At 39.1% G+C, this 24,106-nt stretch overlaps 1 protein-coding gene across 1 annotated transcript in view; it reads right to left on the minus strand.

Moving 5' to 3' along the window:
• Nucleotides 1-24,106, minus strand: part of SYTL5 (synaptotagmin like 5) — a 233,454-nt gene that overhangs the window by 54,319 nt on the left and 155,029 nt on the right. The window contains exons 5-6 of the mRNA XM_081564242.1: nt 3,702-3,817; nt 1,760-1,859 (exon numbers count right to left, since the gene is read on the minus strand). Of these exons, the coding sequence (XP_081420368.1) occupies nt 1,760-1,859; nt 3,702-3,817 (216 nt within the window). The remainder of the gene's footprint in view (nt 1-1,759; nt 1,860-3,701; nt 3,818-24,106) is intronic.

Consider the following 24,106-nt stretch of genomic DNA (forward strand, 5'->3'; position numbering starts at 1 on the left):
TGCCTGGCTTGGGGTCCACACATTCTACCTCCCAGAGGCCCTTGTGGGCTCCACATCGAATTCAATCAGATCGCTGATTGTTTTTGATGGGCCAGGCACCATGCTGAATACTGCAGCACAAAAGTAAAAAAGCCAGTAAAAGAGCTTACAATTAAGAGGAGGGGAGAGACGGGGTGCATCCGGTGAGATGAGTTCATTTACTTTACATTCTTGTGTAAGGAGGGGCTTGATATAAGAGTGCAAAATCAAGAGTGATACAGAGGCACAAGCCATTGTGGGAGCCCCAAGGAGAGACAAATAGGTTTAGAATGGTAGGAAGGCTCAAGATATAGGACATAGGGCCTCTCTAGCTATCTTTCCCATTCATCACTGCTAATTAACAAAGTCATGGTTAGTCATGAGTGTTTGAGTCAAATGACATTTAGGATTCATGCCTACTCATAGTAAAAGATTCTTTAAAAAAAGAAAGAAAATACACTTTCTGTAGAGACAGATGAAGGCTCAGGGACTGGCAGCCTTTCACATCGGCTTTTGCTGAGAACAAAGCCATGCTACCCAGTGTGCCTGTATGTGCTCAGTCATGTCTGACTCTTTGTGACCCCATGGACTGTAGCCCACCAGGCTCCTCTGGCCATGGGATTTCCCAGGAAAGAATACTGGAGTAGGTTGCCATATTCCCTTCTCCAGGGGTTCTTCCCAGCCCAGGGATTGAACCCACGTCTACTGCATTGGCAGGTGGATTCCTTACTGCTGAGTCATCAGGGAAGCCCCACGCTACTCAGAACAAACCATAAAGCCACTTGGTGTAGATTACGATTCTCACTACCTGGACCACAAAACTGGCCAACAGCTGACTAAGAAATAGAGACTATAGAGATTGCAACAGTCAGGGCTATGAAGCAACACTTTGCCCTTTGGGTCCTTTTTTTAATTTTTGATGTGGACCATTATTACAGTCTATTGAATTTGTTACAATATTATTTCTGTTTTATGCTTTGGTTTTGTGGCCATGAGGCATGTGGGATCTTAGCTCTTCGACCAGGGATTGAAGTCACACCTCCTGCACTGGAAGGCAAAGTCTGAACCACCGGACCACCAGGGAAGTCCTGCCTTTCAGTCCTTATAACCTGCATTTTTGGGGCCAATTGCTCCCCTGATGGAACCTTCTCGTTTCCAGTTTCCCAGCGGCTCCCTGTTGGCCTCCCATTCTTATTCTTAGTACTTGACACATAGATTTGTTTTCTGAATGAAGTTAGTGAGGTGGCCAAATGATTCCTTCCTTAAGGAGAGCTGCATTTTAAACAGGGGAGACAGTGTTTTAAGCCCTATTAAAAAATCTTGGATTTGGCTGTTTCATACATCAGCACTCAGGTTGGGTGGGTTGGGGAGGGTGGAGGGGTTGGTGTCGACTACAATAAAGGTAGTCGTCACCTCCTTACAGGCAACACTGGCCCGAGCATGAAGCATTCTACTGAGAAATAAAGGGATTCACTTGGTATAAGAACAGATATGTCAAATGAAAGCAAAATCCTCACAGGTTCTGGTCAGAAGGGACCTTTATCTAAAACTGAAAGTAATTAAAATTGCATTTCCTGAGGCAAATGATAAGAGAATGTTACCTTGGTGGAGTCTCTGACCTTTTCTGGGTCACTTAAGTGACATTAGACTTGAAAAACAGCGGGGGCCGGGGGGGGTGCTGTCTATGTCACAGGTGATTGGAACAAGGATCAAAGATTCCCTTGAAGAGGCTGTGTCTTACCCCTTTCTCCTGGGTCCATCGTGGCTGGCCTTCTGCCCAGCAGAAGGCAAAGCATCTGACTTTTCTGTGTTCTGGTGGGTTTGTTCTTGGCTTTGTATTTCTTCATTTCCGCATTAAAAACAATCAGAAGACAAATTTACATACAAAATGACAAGAAACGAAAGCTATTTCCTAGTCTTCATTCATGTTTCTACATTAACACAGGACAGAGAAGTCAAAGTAACTGGCAATGATGTTTCCATTTTATGTTTCCCAGTCACACATGTATTTTTCATCTGTCGAGTGTTCCATAGTCAAATGAAGATTAAGATTGGGACTCATCTGTGGGAGTTTTGCTGAGATAAGCTTTGTAGAGATAATCGCAACGGAGGAGTTAAACATCCTTCCTCTACAAATATTTTTAGGGCAGAGGACCCAAGGTTCACAAGAACTCCAAATACCTAGAGGCTGAATTGTAGCATGGGATTTTAGAAACAATATCATTATTTTGGAGCACATAAGCCAGACTTCCTGGGAGGGTGAGAAGCTGTGCACACACCTTCTGACGGTCTACATTGCTAGGTTTGAATGGAGGAAGCAGCCAGAACTGCTTCCTTGTAACTCGACTCTGCTCTCTGTGTGGCATTAATCCCAGGGTTACCCATCTGGGAAAGCCCTTCCTGGCTAGTGCGACACCAAGAAGGGACACTGGAAGCAGGTCCAAGCCTCCTAGCCAGGCTTCAAAATCAGGGCATTTTTCTCCAGTATGTGAAAGGTGAGATACCCTAGGAACAGACCCACAGATGTCTGCTCCAGCTTTACTGTAGCCCAGATGAGAAATATGATTCTAAACATACGTTTTGCTCAATACTTAAGCAGTTAAATTGTGGTCTGAATGCACAGACTAGCATTCTCAAAGTGAGGTGTTACAGTAAATCCCTACATATGAACAAATTCCGTTCTGAGAGTGTGTTCTTTAGTCCAACAAAGTTAGCCTAAGTACCCAACTAATATAATTGGCTGTTATTTATGTGAGAAGTTTGTAATACTTCTATGTGTAACACTTTTATGTGTAATACAACACATAACAAACAAATACAAAAAGAAGACATATTAGTACAGTAGTACAGTTCAACAGCTGGCATACAGGGGCTGGCATCGAATGAAGAGGCAAAAAGAATTACTAAGTGGAGGAGGGAGAGGAAGTGGAAGATGGCAGAGCTGAAGAATGGTCAACAATAGGAGATGAAGGGCAAGCTGCAATTTCATTCACATCTGATTTAACTGGACATGAAAATGCACGTTCACATGTTTGAGAGTTCACAACTTGAAGGTTCATATGTAGGGAACTTACTGTATTTGCATTTGGTGACACTATAACTCTTCATTGAGTGAAACTGCCTCATGCATTTCAGGCCATTTAGCATCCCTCAATGCCACTGATTCCCCCACAGTCATTGGGATAACCAGATAGGGCCCCTAGCATTTCCAAACACTTCCCTAGCCTGATTGGGAGAGGGGGCACATTACAAAATATCAGCCCTTGGTTGAGAATCCCTGGATGAGAAAAAGTAACATTTAAATGAAATCTGAAATACATCCCTATTGAAAAACCAAAGATTTCTTCCACAATGTGAATCATGTAAGGCATCTGTTTTATGTTACTTTGACTGTTTAGTAAAGTATTGTAAGTGCATTCAGGAAAAGAACTATCTGTGATGAAGAGCAATGCCTTCCCTAAAAATCTCAGTGTGCCAAATATGAGAAAAATGACTGTGGATTTCATTTTCTACCAACTTCATCTTCCCTTGTACAAATTGAAGATTTAGATTTGATGCCACCAAGTTTTGAAATGATCTAAGGGATTCAGCAGAGGAAATTCAACTGTGGTCTTTTGATACATAATATAGAGAAGTTACTTAGCCCACCAAAAAGAAGATTAAAGCAGTTTTGCTTTAGTTACCTGGACTTCTTCTTAAGATGGACTGTCGGACAACATCAGTGCCCAGAACATTGACGTGCTTGAAACGCTTTGCCTTTTCTTCAAAAAACCACTCACCAGTTACAATCCTTAGCTGCCTACTCAAAAGAAAAGAGGAGAGCATTGGAATTCAACTGTTCAGCCAAATAATTAACTCTCAAAAACCCCTAATTGAGTAAAAGATAGCCAGTTAGAGAGTCCATCTCACTCCTTGGAGTAATTTATGGTGATCATAATCCACTATTAGTTGAATATGTACTATATATACAAGGTACTCACTAATGGCTCTTCATATTTACTATATTTTTATCCACTCTGTAAACATTATTATCTCCATTTTATAGATGAGGAAACAGAGCAATAAAATGATGTGTCTCACACATAAAGCCAGGATCCCACCCCAAGCAGTCTGACCTATAGCTTGACTTCTTTTTGGTTTGGTTTTTTTAATTTTTATTTTATTCAGGTAGAGTTGATTTACAATGTTGTGCTAATTTCTGCTTTAAAGTGATTCAGTTATACATACATACATTCTTTTTCCTATTCCTTTCCATTATGGTTTATCAGAGGATATTGAATAGTTTCCTGTGACATACAATAGGATCTTGTTGTTTATCCATCCCATATATAATAGTTTGCATCTACCAACCCCAAACTCTGCATCCATCCCTCTCCCACTCCCTTGGCAACTACAAGTCTGTCCTCTGTGTCTGTGAGTCTTCTTCTGTTTTGTAAATAATTTCATTTGTGTCATACATTAGACTCTACATATAAGTGACATCATATGATATTTGCCTTTCTCTGTCTGGGTTACTTAACTTAGTATGATAACTTCTAAGTCCATCCATGTTGCTACAAATGGCATTATTGCATTCTTTTTTATGCTAGAGTTCAAGTTCTTAACCACGGCGTGTGCTAAGTCACTTCAGGCATGTCCAACTCTTTGCGACCCTATGGACTGTAGCCCGCCAGGCTCCTATGTCCATGGGATTCTCCAGGCAAGCATACTGGAGTGGGTTGCCATGCTCTCCTCCAGGGGATCTTCCTGACCTTGGGATCAAATTCATGTCTCTTATGTCTCCTGCATTGGCAGGCAGGTTCTTTACAGCTAGTGTCACCTGGGGAGTCCTAACCACTGCATTAGTGAATAAATAAACTTCAATGGAAACAATGGGGAACAAATGAAAGTTTTGAATTATAAAGGGGATGGGATCACACTCTGTTTTAGAATGATATCTTGATGTAATATAATGACTGGATAAAGACAGAATGGGACAAAGAGACAGGTTGGCCATGGCAATAGTCCAGGAGAGAGATAGCAAGACTCAAGCTAGGGAAATGACAAGACTAATGACAAGAGGAAGAGCCAAATTAAAAATGCCGGTGGTAGAAGGACCTGTCTGGGTTTCACAATCAATACAATGTTGAAGGTGGAAAAGAAAGACCTTGGAACAATCACAACCATTTGCAATGTTTATACAAACCCTTTACCCCAGTTACATAGGCCCATTGACCATTCTTAGAACATGGCCCAGATGTCATCTACTACTTTACCTAAGGCCTCTATGGAGGACTGTAATGGAAAATGAGGTTGAAAGGTAGAATTGAGTCACAAAATGGAAAACTCTGAAAGCCAAGCTAAGGAGTTGGAATACCATTTTGGAGGCAATGGGGGACACTGGCAGATTATCTAAATTTCAAGTTGAATTATAGAATCTCTGAAGTATCTCTTAAGTATTATATGGAGTAGAAACCAGAGGCAAGCAGGCCAATGAAGAAGTAACTCAACAGATAGGACATGAGATGATGAAGATGTGTATCTGGGTATCATGGGGGTAAAGAGTGAAAAGAAAGATAAAACATACTTAGGCCACTATGTAAGCAGATAGGTTATGGTGTCCCTGGCAAAAGATAACCAGGAATGGCTTTCTTGATATAGAATCAGTTTCGGCCTGAGCCATTTTGTTATCTGAACCTGGCTACAGTGCTCGCCCTTGAACAGGTCTCAGTAATTAATGATCTTAAGGGAGGGAATGAAAAAACTCGGGAGGAGCATTCAAGAAACAATGGTGGAGCCTTAAGGAGGGTCCTAGTTCCTCAAGGGACATACTTAGCAACGTATCTTTGAGTTCTACAGGAACTAAGGCCCCGACAAGGGTGGAGGATAGGAAGATGATGTTGATCCTTCTGACTCCAACTGAAGCTGGACTCTGTGGACCTTTGCCCCCAATACTATGCTGAATTCTCCTCTGCTCAAGCCCCCTCATGAATACTCATGTACCTTTAGCTTAAAATTTCCCCAATTTTGCTGTTGGGGAGACAATGCTTTGAGAAAGATTCCTGGTGTTCCCCTTAATTGTGCGAGCACTCAGTCATGTCTGACTCTTTGCGACCCCATAGACTATAGCCTGCTAGTCTGTCTATGGAATTTTCCAGGCAAGAATACTGAAGTGGGTTGCCATTTCCTCCTGCATGGGATCTTCTCGACCCAGGGATCAGATCCATGTTTCCTATATCTCCTGCATTGGCAGATGGATTCTTTACCACTGAGTCACCTGAGAAGCCTGTTCTCCTTACTTGCTGCAAGTAATAATAAATACTTCCTTCTTCTGATCTTTGGCTTGGTTGCGTCTACTGACTCAACACTCACCAAGAGGTGAACCCAGTTTTCAGGTTAACAACTGAAGATGAAAATCAGCAAGATTGGTGACAAGTCTGCCATGGCTAAAGTAAAGCAGCTAAGAGTCAAATAGATATCTCTAGCCCTTTTATTATTATATACATGAGATTCAGTACCTCCTTGACTGAACTTAGAAATTAACAATTGGATCCTAAATAAAATTTAAACAAACCACTCTAGAAAAATATGCCAATTTGTTCTCTCCAGTAATTATCATAAAATACTTACTTATTTATGTCATGTTGTGCAGCATGTGGAATCTTAGTTACCTGACTAGGGATCAAACCCATGCCTCCTGCAATGGGAGCATGGAGTCCTAACCACTGAACTCCCAGGTGAGTCCCTGAAATACTACTCCTAAATGTAGGAGACAAAAATAAGTTACCTATGAAACCCAGTTCCATCACTGGGAAAAAAGTGAAAATGTTATCCTTGGAGTAAATATTCATTGAGGGCTCTGAGATGCAGATGCCCACATGCAAGAACCTGAGGGAGGGGCCTCTAGGACCAAAGGCTGGCTCTTAGCTAACAGCCAACAAGAAATGGGAGCCTCATTCTCACAGTCACAAGGAATCAGAATCTGTCCACCAAACGAACTTAGAAGTACAATCTTCCCAGAGCCTTCTGGTAGGAACTCAGCCAGCTGACACCTTGATTTCAGCTTAGTGAACAGTGAGTAGAGAAATAAGACAAGCCAACCTAGGTTTCTGAGCGATAGAACTGTAAGACTGAAATTGAGCTGTACCCTATGGGGCTCCTGGGCATGGAAACCTTTCTGTTGTTTCTTGTTTGTAGGGAACACACTCCAGACTCCATGGCCTAACATGAGTTACAAAGGACAGACCTGAACAGTTGCTAATCAAGGAAGGGAGGGGATGTAGACACAAGGGAGGAGCAGCCAAGAAACAAGAGTACAACATTAAGTCCTAGTGCCCTCAAAAGGGATACACATAACAACATCTTTCAGCTCTTTACAGAACGAAAACCCCCAACAAATGGCAGATGTCAGCATTCTTCATTTCTAAAAAGACCACCTGAGGCCAGATTAAAGGAGTGCAGACCCTGTACACACCCTAATCTTATCAGCAACCCTGCCCTTGAGGCCTTGCTATAAAACTCCTCACCAAGTTCTCCAGGATTGAGACACAGTTTTCCAGGGGCATTAGCATGCTGTGTCTTCCTTTTCCAGCAAATCAAAAAAGCTATTCTTATCTACTTCACCCAAAACACTGTCTCCAAGATTCAATTTTGCACTGGTACACAGAGGCTGAGTTTGCAGCATCAAGATCGTATATTTACATTGCCTACTGTCCATGAGTCAGGCAACTGAAGCAACTGGACACGACTGAAGCGACTGAACACATATGACCAAGCTGCTAAATCGTGGCAGTTTGTGATGATGGCCACACAAAACTAAGAATAATTAAACATAAAAGCCTATTTGTCTTAATGTTCAACTCAGGAAATAATTTGCACAGATTCTAAGAAGATACCTATGAAAAATTCGGAACAATAGGGTAGAGGTAAGCAAACTATGGCTTGTGGGCCAAATTCTTCACTACCTATTTCATACAGACTATGAGCTAAGGATTTAGAAAAGGCATAGGAACCAGAGATCAAATTGCCAACATCTGTTGGATCATCGAAAAAACAAGAGAATTCCAGAAAAACATCTACTTTTGCTTTACTGACTACACCAAAGCCTTTGACTGTGGAAAATTCTTAAAGAGATGGGAATACCAGACCACCTGACCTGCTACCTGAGAAATCTGTATGCAGGTCCAGAAGCAACAGTTAGAACTGGACATGGAACAACAGACTGGTTCCAGATTGGGAAAGGAGTACATCAAGGTTGTATCTTGTCACCCTGCTTACTTAACCTATATGCAGAGTACCTTATGCGAAATGCTGGGCTGGATGAAGTGCAAGCTGGAATCAAGATTGCAGGGAGAAATATCAATAACCTCAGATATGCAGATGACACCACCCTTATGGCAGAAAGCAAAGAAGATCTAACGAGCCTCTTGATGAAAGTGAAACAGGAGCGTGGAAAAGTTGGCTTAAAACTCAACACTCAAAAAAAAAAAAACAAACTCAACACTCAAAAAACTATGATCGTGGCATCCGGTCCCATCACTTCATGGCAAACAGATGGGGAAAGAGCAGAAACAGTGACAGACTTTAGTTTCTTGGGCCCCAAAATCACTGCAGATGGTGACTGCAGCCATGAAATTAAAAGACACTTGGTCCTTAGAAGAAAAGCTATGACCAACCTAGACAGCATATTAAAAAGCTGAGACTTTACTTCGTCAACAAAGGTCCGTCTAGTCAAGGCTATGGTTTTTCCAGTGGTCATGTATGGATGTGAGAGTTGGACTATAAAGAAAGCTGAGCGCCAAAGAATTGATGTTTTTGAACTGTGGCATTGGAGAAGACTCGTTAGAGTCCCTTGGACTGCAAGGAGATCAAACCAGTCAAGGTGGAAACATATCAATAGCAGTTGCAGGTGTCACAGAAAAGTGAGCTACATCAGGTCTACATGCCCCAGCAAATGGGCCTCCATATTATCATCTTTACCATATATGCCTAGACCTGGCAACACCTAACACAAATAAGATCTTCCCAGAACTGTTAGTCATTACCTCTTACCATCCTTGTAAGAACAACAACTGTAACCCTTGTATTTGCTCAACTCAAATATGGACCTGAGTCATTTGTTACTTTAGAACTCTGCAACATCAGAACCACCTCTTGGGATTATGCCTCTGCCACCTTCTCAGGTCCTAGAGGTGTAGGTGGAAGGATTAGTTAAAGAACAGGGAACAAATACTGAGTGTGTACCATGCACCAAGCCATGCGCTAGGCACTGAATACACGGCATCTCTAATGTTCACTATATGTCATAAAGTAGCTATATCATCCTCAGTTTTCAGATGAGGAAATCAAAGTTCACATGGCTGAAATAACTTGCCCAAAGTTATACAGTATCATGACAAAAACAGGATTTATACTAAAAGCCCTTACATTTAGCAAAGCTCTCCAGAAAAGAATCAGCTATGACAAGGCTTTGAGTAAGGGTGAAAAGGTATACAAGCCAAGGAATAACATGTAATATTTCATATGATGGGCTGTGACTGGCTGTATGTGCGTACACACATCTGTGACTATGTCTGTTTGGAGCAGAGTGACAGGAATAAAAGAGTTAAAGAAGAAATAAAAACCATGAAACCTACTATGAAATTTTTCGCTCTGCCATATCAATCTAATATTTCACAAATACAAAGCTTGGAATAAACATTGTGTTTCCTACAAGTCATACTCTGAAGAGTCTGACTGAAATTGAGTTACACTCATGATATGTGATTAATGATTACTGAATATTTAGAATTTGCTAGGTTCTAATTTTCTTTAACATTAAACTCTTGGGACCGCAAACTTGCTTGATAGCTTATTTAAATCTAAAGTCAAGTTCTCCTTAGACTTACAGGGGAAAAGTAGGCAATCATATCCTAAAAAAGAAGAGTGCCCTAAACATTCATTTTTTTTCCTTTATCTTCTATTAACTGCTGGAGAGATCCAAGATAAGGCATGGTAGTTAGATACACTGAAATATAACAAGTTTCCTTCTTATTATTCATAAGGAAGCTAGAATTATTTAATTCATTCATTACATATCAATTATTTATTGCATTTCTGGCTCAGGCAGTAAAGAATCTGCCTGCAATGCAGAAAACCTGGGTTTGATCCATGGTTCAGGAAGATTCCCTGGAGAAGGAAATGGCAACCCACTCCAGTATTCTTGCCCAGGAAATCTCATGTACATAGGAGCCTGGTGGTCTACAGTCCATGGGGTCCCAAGAGAGTCAGACATGACTTAGCAATGAAAAAACAATAAGGCTAAGAGTACAGAAGTGAAAAAGACAAATAACGACCCTGGTGTTATGGGGATGATGGTATATATTTACTTCTTTCTTCCTTTCCAAAAGGAAAAGTAACAAGAAATCCTTCAACACATTATGAACACCACAGATAAAGAGAATATCTTAAAAATAGCTAGAGAGGAGAAAAAAAACATATTACAAACAAAGGAATGATGATTAGAATGACAGTTGACTTCCATTAGAAATAACGAAAGCTAGAAGCCAGTGAAATGATATCTTTAAAGTTCCAAGAGAAAATTTCTATCTAAAATCATGTATCCAGAGAAACCACTGTTTAGGAGTAAGGGTGAAATAAAAAATGTTTCAGTACAATAAAAACTGACGTAATTTACCATTAATAGATTTTCACTAAAGGAACTTCTAAAGAGGAGGTAAAGTAATTCCCTAGGGGTCCAGTAGTTAGGACTTCGTGATTTCACTGCTGTGGTCTGCAGTTCACTCCCTGGTCAGGAAACTAAGATCCCAAAACCTGTGCCACATGACCAAAAGAAAGAAAGAAAAAGAGGAGGTAAAGTAGATCTAACATATAAAAAAGGAATGGTAACAAATGGAGTTGGTAAAACACATGGATAAATCTAAACAAATGTTGATGTAAAACAAACATGATATCTAAAATGTTGAACTGAAAATAGATGTTTCTAAAACATAGGAGATACCCCTTGTCCAAGGTAAGGAGCAACAGCTGCGCTTTGCTGGAGCAACCATGAAGAGATACCCCATGTCCAAGGTAAGAGAAACCCAAGTAAGATGGTAGGTGTTGTCAGAGGGCATCAGAGGGCAGACACACTGAAACCATAATCACAGAAAACTAGCCAATCTGATCACACAGACCACAGCCTTGTCTAACTCAATGAAACTAAGCCATGCCGTGTGGGGCCACCCAAGACGGACAGGTCATGTTGGAGAAGTGTGACAGAATGTGGTCCACTAGAAAAGGGCATGGCAAACCACTTCAGTATTCTTGCCTTGAGAACCCCATGAACAGTATGAAAAGGCAAAAAGATAGGACACTGAAAGATGAACTCCCCAGGTCAGTAAGTGCCCAATATGCTACTGGAGATCAGAAGAGAAATAATTCTAGAAAGAATGATGGGATGGAGCCAAAGCAAAAACAATACCCAGTTGTGGATGTGACTGGTGATAGAAGCAAGGTCCGATGCAGTAAAGAGCAATATTGCATAGGAACCTGGGATGTTAGGTCCATGAATCAAGGCAAATTGGAAGTGGTCAAACAGGAGATGGCAAGAGTGAACGTCAATATTCTAGGACTCAGCAAACTAAAATGGGCTGGAATGGGTGAATTTAACTCAGATGAACATTATATCTACTACTGTGGGCAGGAATCCCTTAGAAGAAATGGAGTAGCCATCACGGTCAACTAGAGAGTCTGAAATGCAGTACTTGGATTCAATCTCAGAAATGACAGAATGATCTCTGTTCATTTCCAAGGCAAACTATTCAATATCACGGTAATCCAAGCCTATACCCCAACCAGTAACACTGAAGAAGCTGAAGTTGAACAGTTCTATGAAGACCTACAAGACCTTTTAGAACTAACACCCAAAACGGATGTCCTTTTCATTATAGGGGACGGGAGTGCAAAAGTAGGAAGTCAAGAAACACCTGGAGTAACAGGCGAATTTGGCCTTGGAGCATAGAATGAAGCAGGGCAAAAGCTAATAGAGTTTTGCCAAGAGAACGCACTGGTCATAGCAAACACCCTCTTTCAACAACACAGGAGAAGACTCTACACATGGACCTCACCAGATGGTCAACACCGAAATCAGACTGATTATATTCTTTGCAGCCTAAGATGGAGAAGCTCTATACAGTCTGAAAAACAAGACAGGGAGCGGACTGTGGCTCAGATCATGAACTCCTTATTGCCAAATTCAGACTTATATTGAAGAAAGTAGGGGAAACCACTAGACCATTCAGGGATGACTTAAATCAAATCCCTTATGATTATACAGTGGAAGTGAGAAATAGATTTAAGGGGCTAGATCTGATAGACAGAGTGCCTGATGAACTATGGACGGAGGTTCATGACATTGTACAGGAGACAGGGATCAAGACCATTCCCATGGAAAAGAAATGCAAGAAAGCAAAATAGCTGTCTGAGAAGGCCTTACAAATAGCTGTAAAAAGAAGAGAAGTGAAAAGCAAAGGAGAAAAGGAAAGATATTCCCATCTCAACGCAGAGTTCCAAAGAATAGCAAGCAGAGGTAAGAAAGCCTTCCTCAGCAATCAATTCAAAAAAATAGAGGAAAACAACATAATGGGAAAGACTAGAGATCTCTTCAAGAAAATTAGAGATACTAAGGAAACATTTCATGCAAAGATGGGCTCGATAAAGGACAGAAATGGTATGGACCTAACAGAAGCAGAAGATATTAAGAAGAGGTGGCAAGAATGCACAGAAGAACTGTACAAAAAAGATCTTTACGACCCAGATAATCACGATGGTGTGATCACTCACCTAGAGCCAGACATCCTGGAATGTGAAGTCAAGTGGGCCTTAGGAAGCATCACTACGAACAAAACTAGGGGAGGTGATGGAATTCCAGTTGAGCTATTTCAAATCCTGAAAGATGATGCTGTGAAAGTGCTGCACTCAATATGCCAGCAAATCTGGAAAACTCAGCCGTGGCCACAGGACTGGAAAAGGTCAGTTTTCATTTGAATCCAAAAGAAAGGCAATGCCAAAGAATGTTCAAACTACCGCACAATTGCACTCATCTCACACGCTAGTAAAGTAATGCTTAAAATTCTCGAAGCCAGGCTTCAGCAATACGTGAACCATGAACTTCCAGATGTTCAAGCTGGGTTTAGAAAAGGCAGAGGAACCAGAGATAAAATTGCCAACATCTGCTGGATCATCAAAAAAGCAAACAAATTCCAGAAAAACATCTATTTCTGCTTTATTGACTATGCCAAAGCCTTTGACTGTGTGGATCACAATAAACTGTGGGAAATTCTGAAAGAGAGGGGAATACCAGACCACCTGACCTGCCTCTTGAGAAACCTGTATGCAGGTCAGGAAGCAACAGTTAGAACTAGACATGTAACAACAGACTAGTCCCAAATAGGAAAAGGAGTACATCAAGGCTGTATATTGTCACCCTGCTTATTCAACTTATATGCAGAGTACATCATGAGAAATACTGGGCTGGAGGAAGCACAAGCTGGAATCAAGATTGCCGGGAGAAATATCAATAACCTCAGATATGCAGATGACACCACCCTTATGGCAGAAAGTGAAGAGGAACTAAAAAGCCTCTTGATGAAAATGAGAGAGGAGAGTGAAAAAGTTGGCTTAAAGCTCAACATTCAGAAAACTAAGATCATGGCATCCGGTCCCATCACTTCATGGGAAATGGATGCGGAAACAGTGGAAACAGTGTCAGACTTTATTTTAGGGGGGCTCCAAAATCACTGCAGATGGTGATCGCAGCCATGAAATTAAAAGACACTTACTCCTTGGAAGGAACGTTATGACCAACCTAGATAGCATATTAAAAAGCAGAGACATTACTTTGTCAACAAAGGTCCGTCTAGTCAAGGCTATGGTTTTTCCAGTGGTCATGTATGGATGTGAGAGTTGGACTATAAAGAAAACTGAACACTGAAGAATTGATGCTTTTGAACTGTGGTGTTGGAGAGGACTCCTGAGAGTCCCTTGGACTGCAAGGAGATCCAACCAGTCCATCCTAAAGGAGATTAGTCCTGAGTGTTCATTGGAGGGACTGATGTTGAAGCTGAAACTCCAATACTTTGGCCACCTCATGGGAAGAGTTGACTCACTGGAAAAGACTCTGATGCTGGGAAGGATTAGGGGCTGGAGGAGAAGGGGACAGCAGAGGATGAGATGGCTGGATGGCATCACCGACTCGATGGACACGAGTTTGGGTAAACTCCAGGAGTTGGTGATGGACAGGGAGGCCTGGCGTGCTGCAATTCATGGGGCTGCAAAGAGTCGGACATGACTGAGCAACTGAACTGAACTGAAAACATAGGACAAAAAGTATATATAAGCCTGGGTGAAGACAGGTAGAGTTTAAGAATATCAAGGTCCTTTTGTTGATTAGAAGAAGGGTAAAACTAATGATTTATGAAATTAAATATGAATGTTGTAATTTCTAGGGTAACCACTAAAAATAAAACTCATATAATATCTATGCTAGTAGAAAGCATAAAATGGAATGAGAAAAATATAGTACTTCTATCAGTCTACAGATAATATAAATAAAATCAAATATTATAGTAATTACAACAGATATAAATAGACTAAAGTCTATACTTTAAGAAAAATACTGTCAAGTTAAACTTAAAAATTATATATATATATAGTATATGTGCATAGCATATATATGTGTAGCAAATGTTTAAATATATATACACACATAGAGAGCATATATATGCATATGGACATAGAAAGGTTGAAAGGCAAATGGTAAGAAAAAAATATACCATGTAAATATTTACCAAAAGAAACTTGATATTACTGTATTAATAGCAGACAAAACAGATCCTAAGGCAAAATGATTTTTAAAAATGAACGGGGTCATAAACAGCTTCAAATCAGTAAAGAATATACTAACAGCCTAAGAGAAAATTGGGCAATATATAAATAGTCATATCACAGAAAAGGAACCCCAAATGGCCAATAAACCTATGAAAGGATACTCAACCTCACTAGTAATAAGAAAAACTCAAATAAAAATGATAGTTAAGATATCCATCTGGATCTACCAGTTGGACAACAATCAAAAATTTTCATGATGCCAGGTGTTGGTAAGATTGTAAAGTTTTATACAATGTTGGTAGAATTTAAATTGGTACAACAATTATAAAACAGAATTTAACATCTTATAAAGCTGAAAATGTTCATACCATTTTGCCCTACAGTTTCATTCCTAAGGTGCACTTCCTATAGGAGTTTTCTCAAACATTTTTGACAGATGGTAACTAGACTTATGTTGTACACCAGGAACTAACAGTGTTTGAGGTCAATTAAGAAAATCTCCAAACACATAGTGAAAGAGATTAGATCTGTGCTTATCAGAGGTGGGGTGGGGCTTGGGTGGAGGGGGAATTGGAAAGAAAAAAAAAAGTTTTACATCACAATCCAGAAAATAAATGCACATACTCACACACACACACACACAATGTGTGTGACATTATAAACTAAAACAACAAAAATGTCCATCAACAAGAAAACAGGCACACTGTAGGATGATGCAACAGTGGAGAGGAATGGAATGATATTCACATAACCATAGATAGAGGGACATCCCAGGTGATCCAGTGGTTAAGACTCTATGCAATGGGAGGGGACAGAGATCCCAGGGGACACATCCCTGGTCGGGAAACTAAGATGCCACATGCCATGCTGCACAGCCAAAAAATAAATTAAAAACAAAAAAAAGTAAACATGAGTAGATTTCACACACAAAAAAATGTTGAGCTAAAAAAAGTCACAAAGAACACATACAGTATAATTTCCATTTCTACAGAATTCAAAACTGAAAAATTAGAAAATATATTATTTAGGGATATATCAAAGTACAATAAAACCATAAAGTAGAACAAGGGAATAAGAAATGGAAAACAAGAATGGTCTCTTAAACTGAGTGATAAATACATAGATACTCTTTTTACTATTGTTTAAACAGTATATGTAGAGTGTCTTGATATGTATGATACTTCTACATTTAAAAATCCCTCTAATCTATATGGGTATTAAGATACTAAACCACCGTGAACAAAGTATTCTAAAACAGGGAGAAGGAGCTCATATATGATTTAAAGTAGGAGCTCATATTTGATTTAAAGGAGCTCATATATGATTTAATAAGTGATTTAAAGTAGCATGTCAAGTACTCCAAAGAGCTTCTTATCACCCTCAAAGGTTCCCTGGTGGCTCAGTTGGTAAAGAATTCGCCTGCAATGCATGAGACCCTGGTTCAATTCCTGGGTCAGGAAGTTCCCCTGGAAAAGGGATAGGCTACCCACTCCAGTGTTCTTGCATGGAGAGTTGAATGGCAGAGGACATTGGTGGGCTACAGTCCATGGGGTCGCAAAGAGTTGGAAATGACTGAGGGACTAAGCACACACACATCACTCCCAAAACCTGTGACTCAGTGTGGGATTACTACAATGTGAATTTTCCCTTGTAGCTAGATTATAGGAATTTGCCTTAAAAAAAAGGAGTGATGTTTAAATGAGTATGTGGCAATTACTAGTACCCATGAGGACCAAAAGATCTCCAGATACACGCATATAGTTGAACAAGTTGAAATTTTTGTTCATTGCAATGAAGGAAAACATGCCATGAAAAACCATGGAAATCTCGAGAAGAAGGCATTTAAAAGAATTTAATATTGGATTGGGGGTTATGTTGGGCTTCCCTGGTGGCTCAGAGGGTAAAGAATCTGCCTCCAATGCAGGAGACCCAGGTTCAATCCCTCGGTTGGGAAGATCCCCTGGAGAAGGAAATGGCAACCCACTCCAGGATTCTTGTCTGGAGAATCCATGGACAGAGGATCCTGGCAGGCTGTAATCCATAGGGTTGCAAAGAGTCACACATGACTGAACAACTTTCACTTTCACTTGGGGTTATGTTAGGTAATTTTAGGGAGATTTCAAGAGAGCAGGGATTTGCTCTAGACTAGGTGATGTCAGGGAGCAGGGACAAGGCTATCATTGGTAACTTAAGTTTTACCTAGAAGAAGGGCAGTCTAGAAGAAGTCTAAAGCTGGAATTAGTAAGGAAGTAGCAGGAAATTCATATTAACCAAGAAAGGGGGATGTTTGATACATTGTGGCTTGACCAGTCACCTTGTTTTCGTCTATGCTAAAATAAGATTATGAAGCATTCTTACTGGGTCTCACTTCATCATGGGTACACAGTGATCCTGTGGGATGCTGGTGCTCTGAGGTCATTTATGTCTACTAGGAGAACACAACAGCCTGCCTCAGATCACCTTCAAACAACATTAAGACCTACATGTAAACTTCAGATCAGTTTTCAGATGTCAGGGTCTGTATTTCTCTTTAACATAACAAAGCACTATGCATTCCCTCTGTACCCTCTCTGTATATGTTCCAACCATTGGTACTATCGTCTTTCAAGTTAGTGACAGGGACTCATATTTCATCTATCTCAGGTCTATTTCATCTACTTTCAGTCATCACTATCAATTCATCAAAAACAAAAACACCGGACTCCTCCTTAAACATGACAAAGGCTTTCACAAGGACAAATAGCAGCATGAAATGTCACCACATGGCATGAATATAAATAAGATCAGCTCATCAACATCATATCAGAAGTATTTCATTTTTGGGCTCCTGATCATGTTGCTTTTATCGTTGGGGTCTGAGTTCAACCGAGGTGCTAATTAGGAAAACTGATCATTATGGCTGTCTTTGTGTTGGAAAGCAACTGCCTCCGCTAACATAATCATGTGGAATTTTGTAGGTCTCATTAGCATAGTCACATGAACTAATTGGCTGTGTTAGGGTCCCTTTGATTCTGTTTCTATAGAGTTAGTTTTAAAAGGAGACCAACAGCAACCAACTTGTTAGAACCAGAAGGGGCTGCAAAAATTGTCAAGAGCTGATCATCCCATTGAAGGAGGTAGCCTCCCTTCATTAGTTTTTGCTGTAATCCTTTTCAGTGCTACAGCAATTAAAGCTCTTTACTTTTACCAATCTAAGGTAAATGACAATAAAGGTTGTGTTTTCCAACTGATTATAGGATGAGTCACTTTCTGACTCATCTCATGTCTTAGAGGTCAGGGTGGGAATTTCAATTTTATGGTATACTGAACATAGAGACAGCCCACTGGCACTATAGCATTCTCTCACAACAAATTAAGGGTGTTCACTGCCAATAGAGTATCATTCATTCTTCCTCTCAAAAACCACTCCATGAATAGCAAACAAGGTACTTCCAACACTGACAGATAATCTCTGAGATCACATAGACTCGTAGCTGGATTACTGGAGAAATAATGGTCTCTGTTTTCAGTTTGTAAAATGAGGAGAGATTCTGTTTCTACCAAGTGAAACACACATCTTGTAAATTTCAAGCTGCCACACAGATGCTACAACTATAAGTTGTTGTTGTCAAAGCTGGTGCTCTGGGACAACCCAGAGGGATGGAGTGGGGAAGGAAGTTGGAGAGGGGTTCAGGATGGTGGGACACATGTACAATCCATGACTGATTCATGTTGATGTATGGCAAAAACCACCACAATATTGTAACTAGCCTCCAATTAAAATAAATAAATTAATTTTTTAAAAAGAGGTATAAGAACCACACACTTAAAGCTGTTTCTTCCTCAGAACATTGTAATGCACAAATACAGAATTTATTCTAGTGATGAGATAATCATGTAATAAACTCCTCCTCCTTAGACTATGAAACCATTGAGGGTAGTCTATGTTTTATGCATCTTTGTATCCTTATCCTCTAGTATTCCAACAGGTTATCAATAATTGTTGTAGTGAGGATGGACAGATGGGTCAAAAGATAGAGCAAGTGGATAGGTGGATAGTTGGGTTTATTAAGTTATTATCACATCAAAAAAAAAGTACAAGTAATTCTGATGTTTTGTATTGATGTTTTAACATCCCCTCAGGAAGACACAGACCTTTCATTTATTATTCTTATATCCTTCTGACAACAACTTGTCATATCTTTCTGTGACAGCTGGAAATTTACTCTCTTCAGAGGGCAAATATATTCGGCCTGATGCGTGTGTGTGTGTGTGCGTGCATGTGTGTGTGTGCGTGTGTGTGTGTGTGTGTGTTAATTTCGAAGAAAACCACATTTGTTCCATAAGTTGCTTAAGCCTGAAATGCTTTAAGTGGGGACTTGCCATTTATTTACTCATTTCTTAGTTCATTATTTTGCCTCTTCATCCATCCATCTAATAATTTAACAAATATCCATTGATTATTTACCATAGGCATTCTTTTAGGCACTAGAACTACTTCATTGAACACTACAGATAATAGGCCCTGCTCTCATGGTTGTGAAGCTTATATTCTAGTGGAGAAATAAAGATAATAAAGAAGAGAAGGAAAGTATATACCATATAAGTATTAAGGGAAAAAAAAAAACACAGGAAGGGATGTTAGTTATGCTAAGTAAGCTAACTTCCGTAACAAACAACTTGCAAATTCCAATGACTTAACACATTAAAAATTTCTCTCTATATACATATATAACCTAATATTGATCTGACCAGATTGAGGGAGATTTTTTATGAATTAGACCTGCAGTTACCATCTATACTGACTACCAGATGAGCTGATGGCAAAACTTTCAATTAGCAATGCATGAATACACAAACCTCTCAGGTCTTGTATTGAAAAGAGTGTTACAGTAATTACAACTGACATTTAGAAATTAAAGACAAAATTCCTCTCCCCATACAAAAGCTTGAGGCAACTCCTGATTGATTGAAAGGCTCATGAGTCACAGTCCCTAGCTACTGTTGTGTGAGCAGAGAAGAGGTAAACAGAAATGGAACAAAAAATGAAAATGATCAAATATTAGGGACCAAATAAATATGGTATAAGAAATGGAGAAATAGTTACTGAGATATTCCTTACAAGTCTTCAGAATCTGCAATTAGTAGGTCAGTCATTTGTTAAAATCCCTTTTCCTTTCTTCACTTGAAATAACAAACCTTACCTTTGCAGAGTTTGGTGGGAAAATAACTGGGTGGAAAAACAAACAAATTTTGACATTTATTCAATCCAACTGTACTAACATACATTCTGAACTCTTAGTGTGCTTATTTCCACTATTTATAATACAGAAAACCAATCATCTCTCTTATCTAATTGGTATATATTTTGAGACCTTGTAGGACTATTAGTATTATCCAGGAATAAATGTGATTCCAAAACAGATCCACTCTCCTAAGGACTAAGTATCCAATTTTGAAATTAGCTTAAACCTTGATCTGATTAAGGTAATCTTGAATATTTACAGGCCCTATCCAATTTCCTTGCTAGGAAAAAAAAGTATATTCTCAATTGATACATATTATTAAACAGAGTCTCACAAAGCTTTACAGTTTTTCAAATATGGTTGACCCTTGAATAACATGGGTATGAACTGCTCAGGTACACTTACACATGAATTTTTACTATCCATGAGTAGTTGAATTCAAGGATATGAAAATAGTTATGGAAAGGGTAACTAAGTAGTAAATCTAAGTGAAATAATGACTATAAAATAACAATATTTTGTGGTATTAATTATGTTATAGACTGAATGTACCCCTTCCATAATAATTCATATATTGAAATGTAATCCCCAGTGCAATGGCTATTTGGATGGAGTCTTTGGGAAGTGATCATTCCCTTTATAAAAAGATTCTCCAGAGAGTTCCTTTGTCTCTTCTGCCCTCTTCTGCCAGGTGAGGACACAGTGGGAAGACAGTTGGCTATGAACCAGGAAGCACACCCTCACTAGACAATCAATCTGCCAGAAGCCTGATCTCCAGGACTGTGAAAAATAAATTTCTTTTGTTTAAGAGCCACCTAGTCTATGGTATTCTGTTACAGCTGCCTAAATAGACTAAGACAAATCATACATACATATATACATATATGTATATATACACACACACACACACTCAGCTATGTGTGTGCATCGATACAGATGTACAAATATTTAAAATAAACAATAGCACTAGGAGGGGAGTAAAGGCAATCAGTGTTTTTAAGTTCTGATATTGCCTTAGAAGTACCAAAACTACTAATTAATATTATACTTTAACAAGTCAAGGATGTATGCTGTAATCTCTAGAGTAATCATTAGATGAGTAGCAAAAAATGTAGAAATATTAGAGGAGATAAATAGAAAAATATTGCAACAACCTAAATGAAGGCAAATGAGTAGAGATAAAAGAACAGAATAGATGGGACCATAAAAAGAATAAGTAAAAGGGTGGTAAATTTTAAATAAAATATATGGGTTATGTTATTACTACAAATGGGATAAATATCCTAATTAAATGACAACTGTCAGCCTAGATTTAAAACATGCACACACGATAATATTCCATTTATAAGAAATATATGGTAAATATAAGGAAAGAGAAAAGTTGCAAGTAAAGGATAAAGAGGATTCCCCAGGCATATGCCAACCAAAAGAAGGCAATTGAGGCCATACTAATTACAAAGTAAACTTTAAAAGGAAAAAATCATAACTAGAGATAAGGAGAGTTTTCATAATTATAAAGGTTTCTGTACAACTACAAAATCTCACAATTCTAAATACTTAAGCAATCAAGACTCTAAATTCAACATCAGTTCAGTTCAGTCACTCAGTCGTGTCTGACTCTTTGCGACCCCATGCATGCCAGGCCTCCCTGTCCATCACCAACTCCCGGAGTTTACCCAAACTTATGTACATCGAGTCGGTGATGCCATCCAGCCATCTCATCCTCTGTCATCCCCTTCTCCTCCCGCCCCCAATCCTTCCCAGCATCAGGGTCTTTTCCAATGAGTCAACTCTTCGCAGGAGGTGGCCAAAGTATTGGAGTTTCAGCTTCAACATCAGTTGTTCTAATGAACACCCAGGACTGATGTCCTTTAGGATGGACTGGTTGGATCTCCTTGCAGTCCAAGGGACTCTCAACAGTCTTCTCCAACACCACAGATCAAAAACATCAATTCTTCAGCACACAGCTTTCTTCACAGTCGAACTCTCACATCCATACATGACTACTGGAAAAACCATAGCCTTGACTAGACGGACCTTTGTTGGCAAAGTAATGTCTCTGCTTTTTAATATGCTGTCTAAGTTGGTCATAACTTTCCTTCCAAGGAGTAAGCGTCTTTTAATTTCATGGCTGTGATCAACATCTGCAGTGATTTTGGAGCCCAAAAAAATAAAGTCAGCCACTTTTTCCACTGTTTCCCCATCTATCTGCCATGAAGTGATGGGACCGGATGCCATGATCTTAGTTTTCTGAATGTTGAGCTTTAAGCCAACTTTTTCACTCTCCTCTTTCACTTTCATCAAGAGGCTCTTTAGTTCTTCTTCACTTTCTGCCATAAGGGTGGTGTCATCTGCACATCTGAGGTTATTGATATTTCTCCCGGCAATCGTGATTCCAGCTTGTGCTTCTTCCAGCCCAGCGTTTCTCATGATGTACTCTGCATATAAGTTAAATAAGCAGGGTGATAATATACAGCCTTGACGTACTCCTTTTGCTATCTGGAACTAGTCTGTTGTTCCATGTCCAGTTCTAACTGTTGCTTCCTGACCTGCATACAGGTTTCTCAAGAGGCAGATCAGGTGGTCTGGTACTCCCATCTCTTTCAGAATTTTCCACAGTTTATTGTGATCCACACAGTCAAAGTCTTTGGCATAGTCAATAAAGCAGAGTTTTCATTCCAATCCCAAAGAAAGGCAATGCCAAAGATTGCTCAAAGTACTGCACAATTGCACTCATCTCACACGCTAGCAAAGTAATGCTCAAAATTCTCCAAGCCAGGCTTCAGCAATGCGTAAACCGTGAACTTCCAGATGTTTAAGCTGGGTTTAGAAAAGGCAGAGGAATCAGAGATCAAATTGCCAACATCCGCTGGATCATCGAAAAAGTAAGAGAGTTCCAGAAAAAAAATCAACATACACAAAGCAAATATTATCAAGCTAAACAGGAAAATAGAAAATCCGTAATCATTACAGAGAGAGATTAGTATATATTTCCCTCAATATCACAGAATATATAGATTAAAAAATCAGTAGAGATATGGAAGATTTGGACAACACAATTAATAAATATCATTAAAAGACAAAACTAAGATATCAAATCAATATGTCAGAAATCATTTTTTCAAGGAAATTGAAACATTTAACAAAATTGAAGATTTTCTGGGCTGAATTTCAAAGAATTAACTCATATAGAGTATGTTCTCTGACCAAAGTGAAATAAAGCTAATTTCAATATTAAAAAGATATCAAAAATCCCCATGAAGTTAGAAATCAAAGACAATTGTAAATAACTGGTAGTTGGAAAATAAAAGGTGATGGAAATTAGAAAACAGAATGAAATCAATACCATAAAAAATAATGGATATGAAAATGTGTGAGATGCAGCTAAAGCAGTGCAAACAGGGAAATTCATATCCTTAAATGTATATGTTAGAAAAGAACAAAGGATGGAAAAAATCAAGTATCTAAACATATGAATCAAAACACTATTAATGAAAAATTCTAAGAAAGTAAAAGAAAGAACAAGAAATGAATAAAATTGAAAACAAATATGCAATACAGAAAGAAAAAAAAGATGTCAACTGTTAGAAAAGAAGACACACTTGTGCAAAAATAAAATCTGAATGGTGCCACAGGAATTATTTTAATTAATAAGTGAGTTTAACAAGATTTCCAAATACAAAGTTAGACTACCCAAATCAACTGCATTTCTCCATATCAACAACAATTAGAAAATAAAAAAGTTTTAAGGATACTATTAACACAAAAATCAAATACTTGGATTAAATCTAATGATATGTAAGACATATCAGGAAAATTATTATATGAAACATTACTAAAAGAAATTAAAGGTAAACTAATGAAAGGGCACATAGTGTTTGTGGATCAATCGGCTAAATGTTGAAAGACATCAATTCTGTCCATAACTTTCTGTAGATGTAATGTAATCTCTATAAAAACGTTAGTAGGACCTGTTTTATGGAAAGCTGATTCTAAATGTATTTGAAAATACCAGG

Source organism: Giraffa tippelskirchi, chromosome X (assembly GCF_054371585.1).
Source record: "Giraffa tippelskirchi isolate mGirTip1 chromosome X, T2T-mGirTip1v1.2.pri, whole genome shotgun sequence".
NCBI classification, from domain to species: domain Eukaryota; kingdom Metazoa; phylum Chordata; class Mammalia; order Artiodactyla; family Giraffidae; genus Giraffa; species Giraffa tippelskirchi.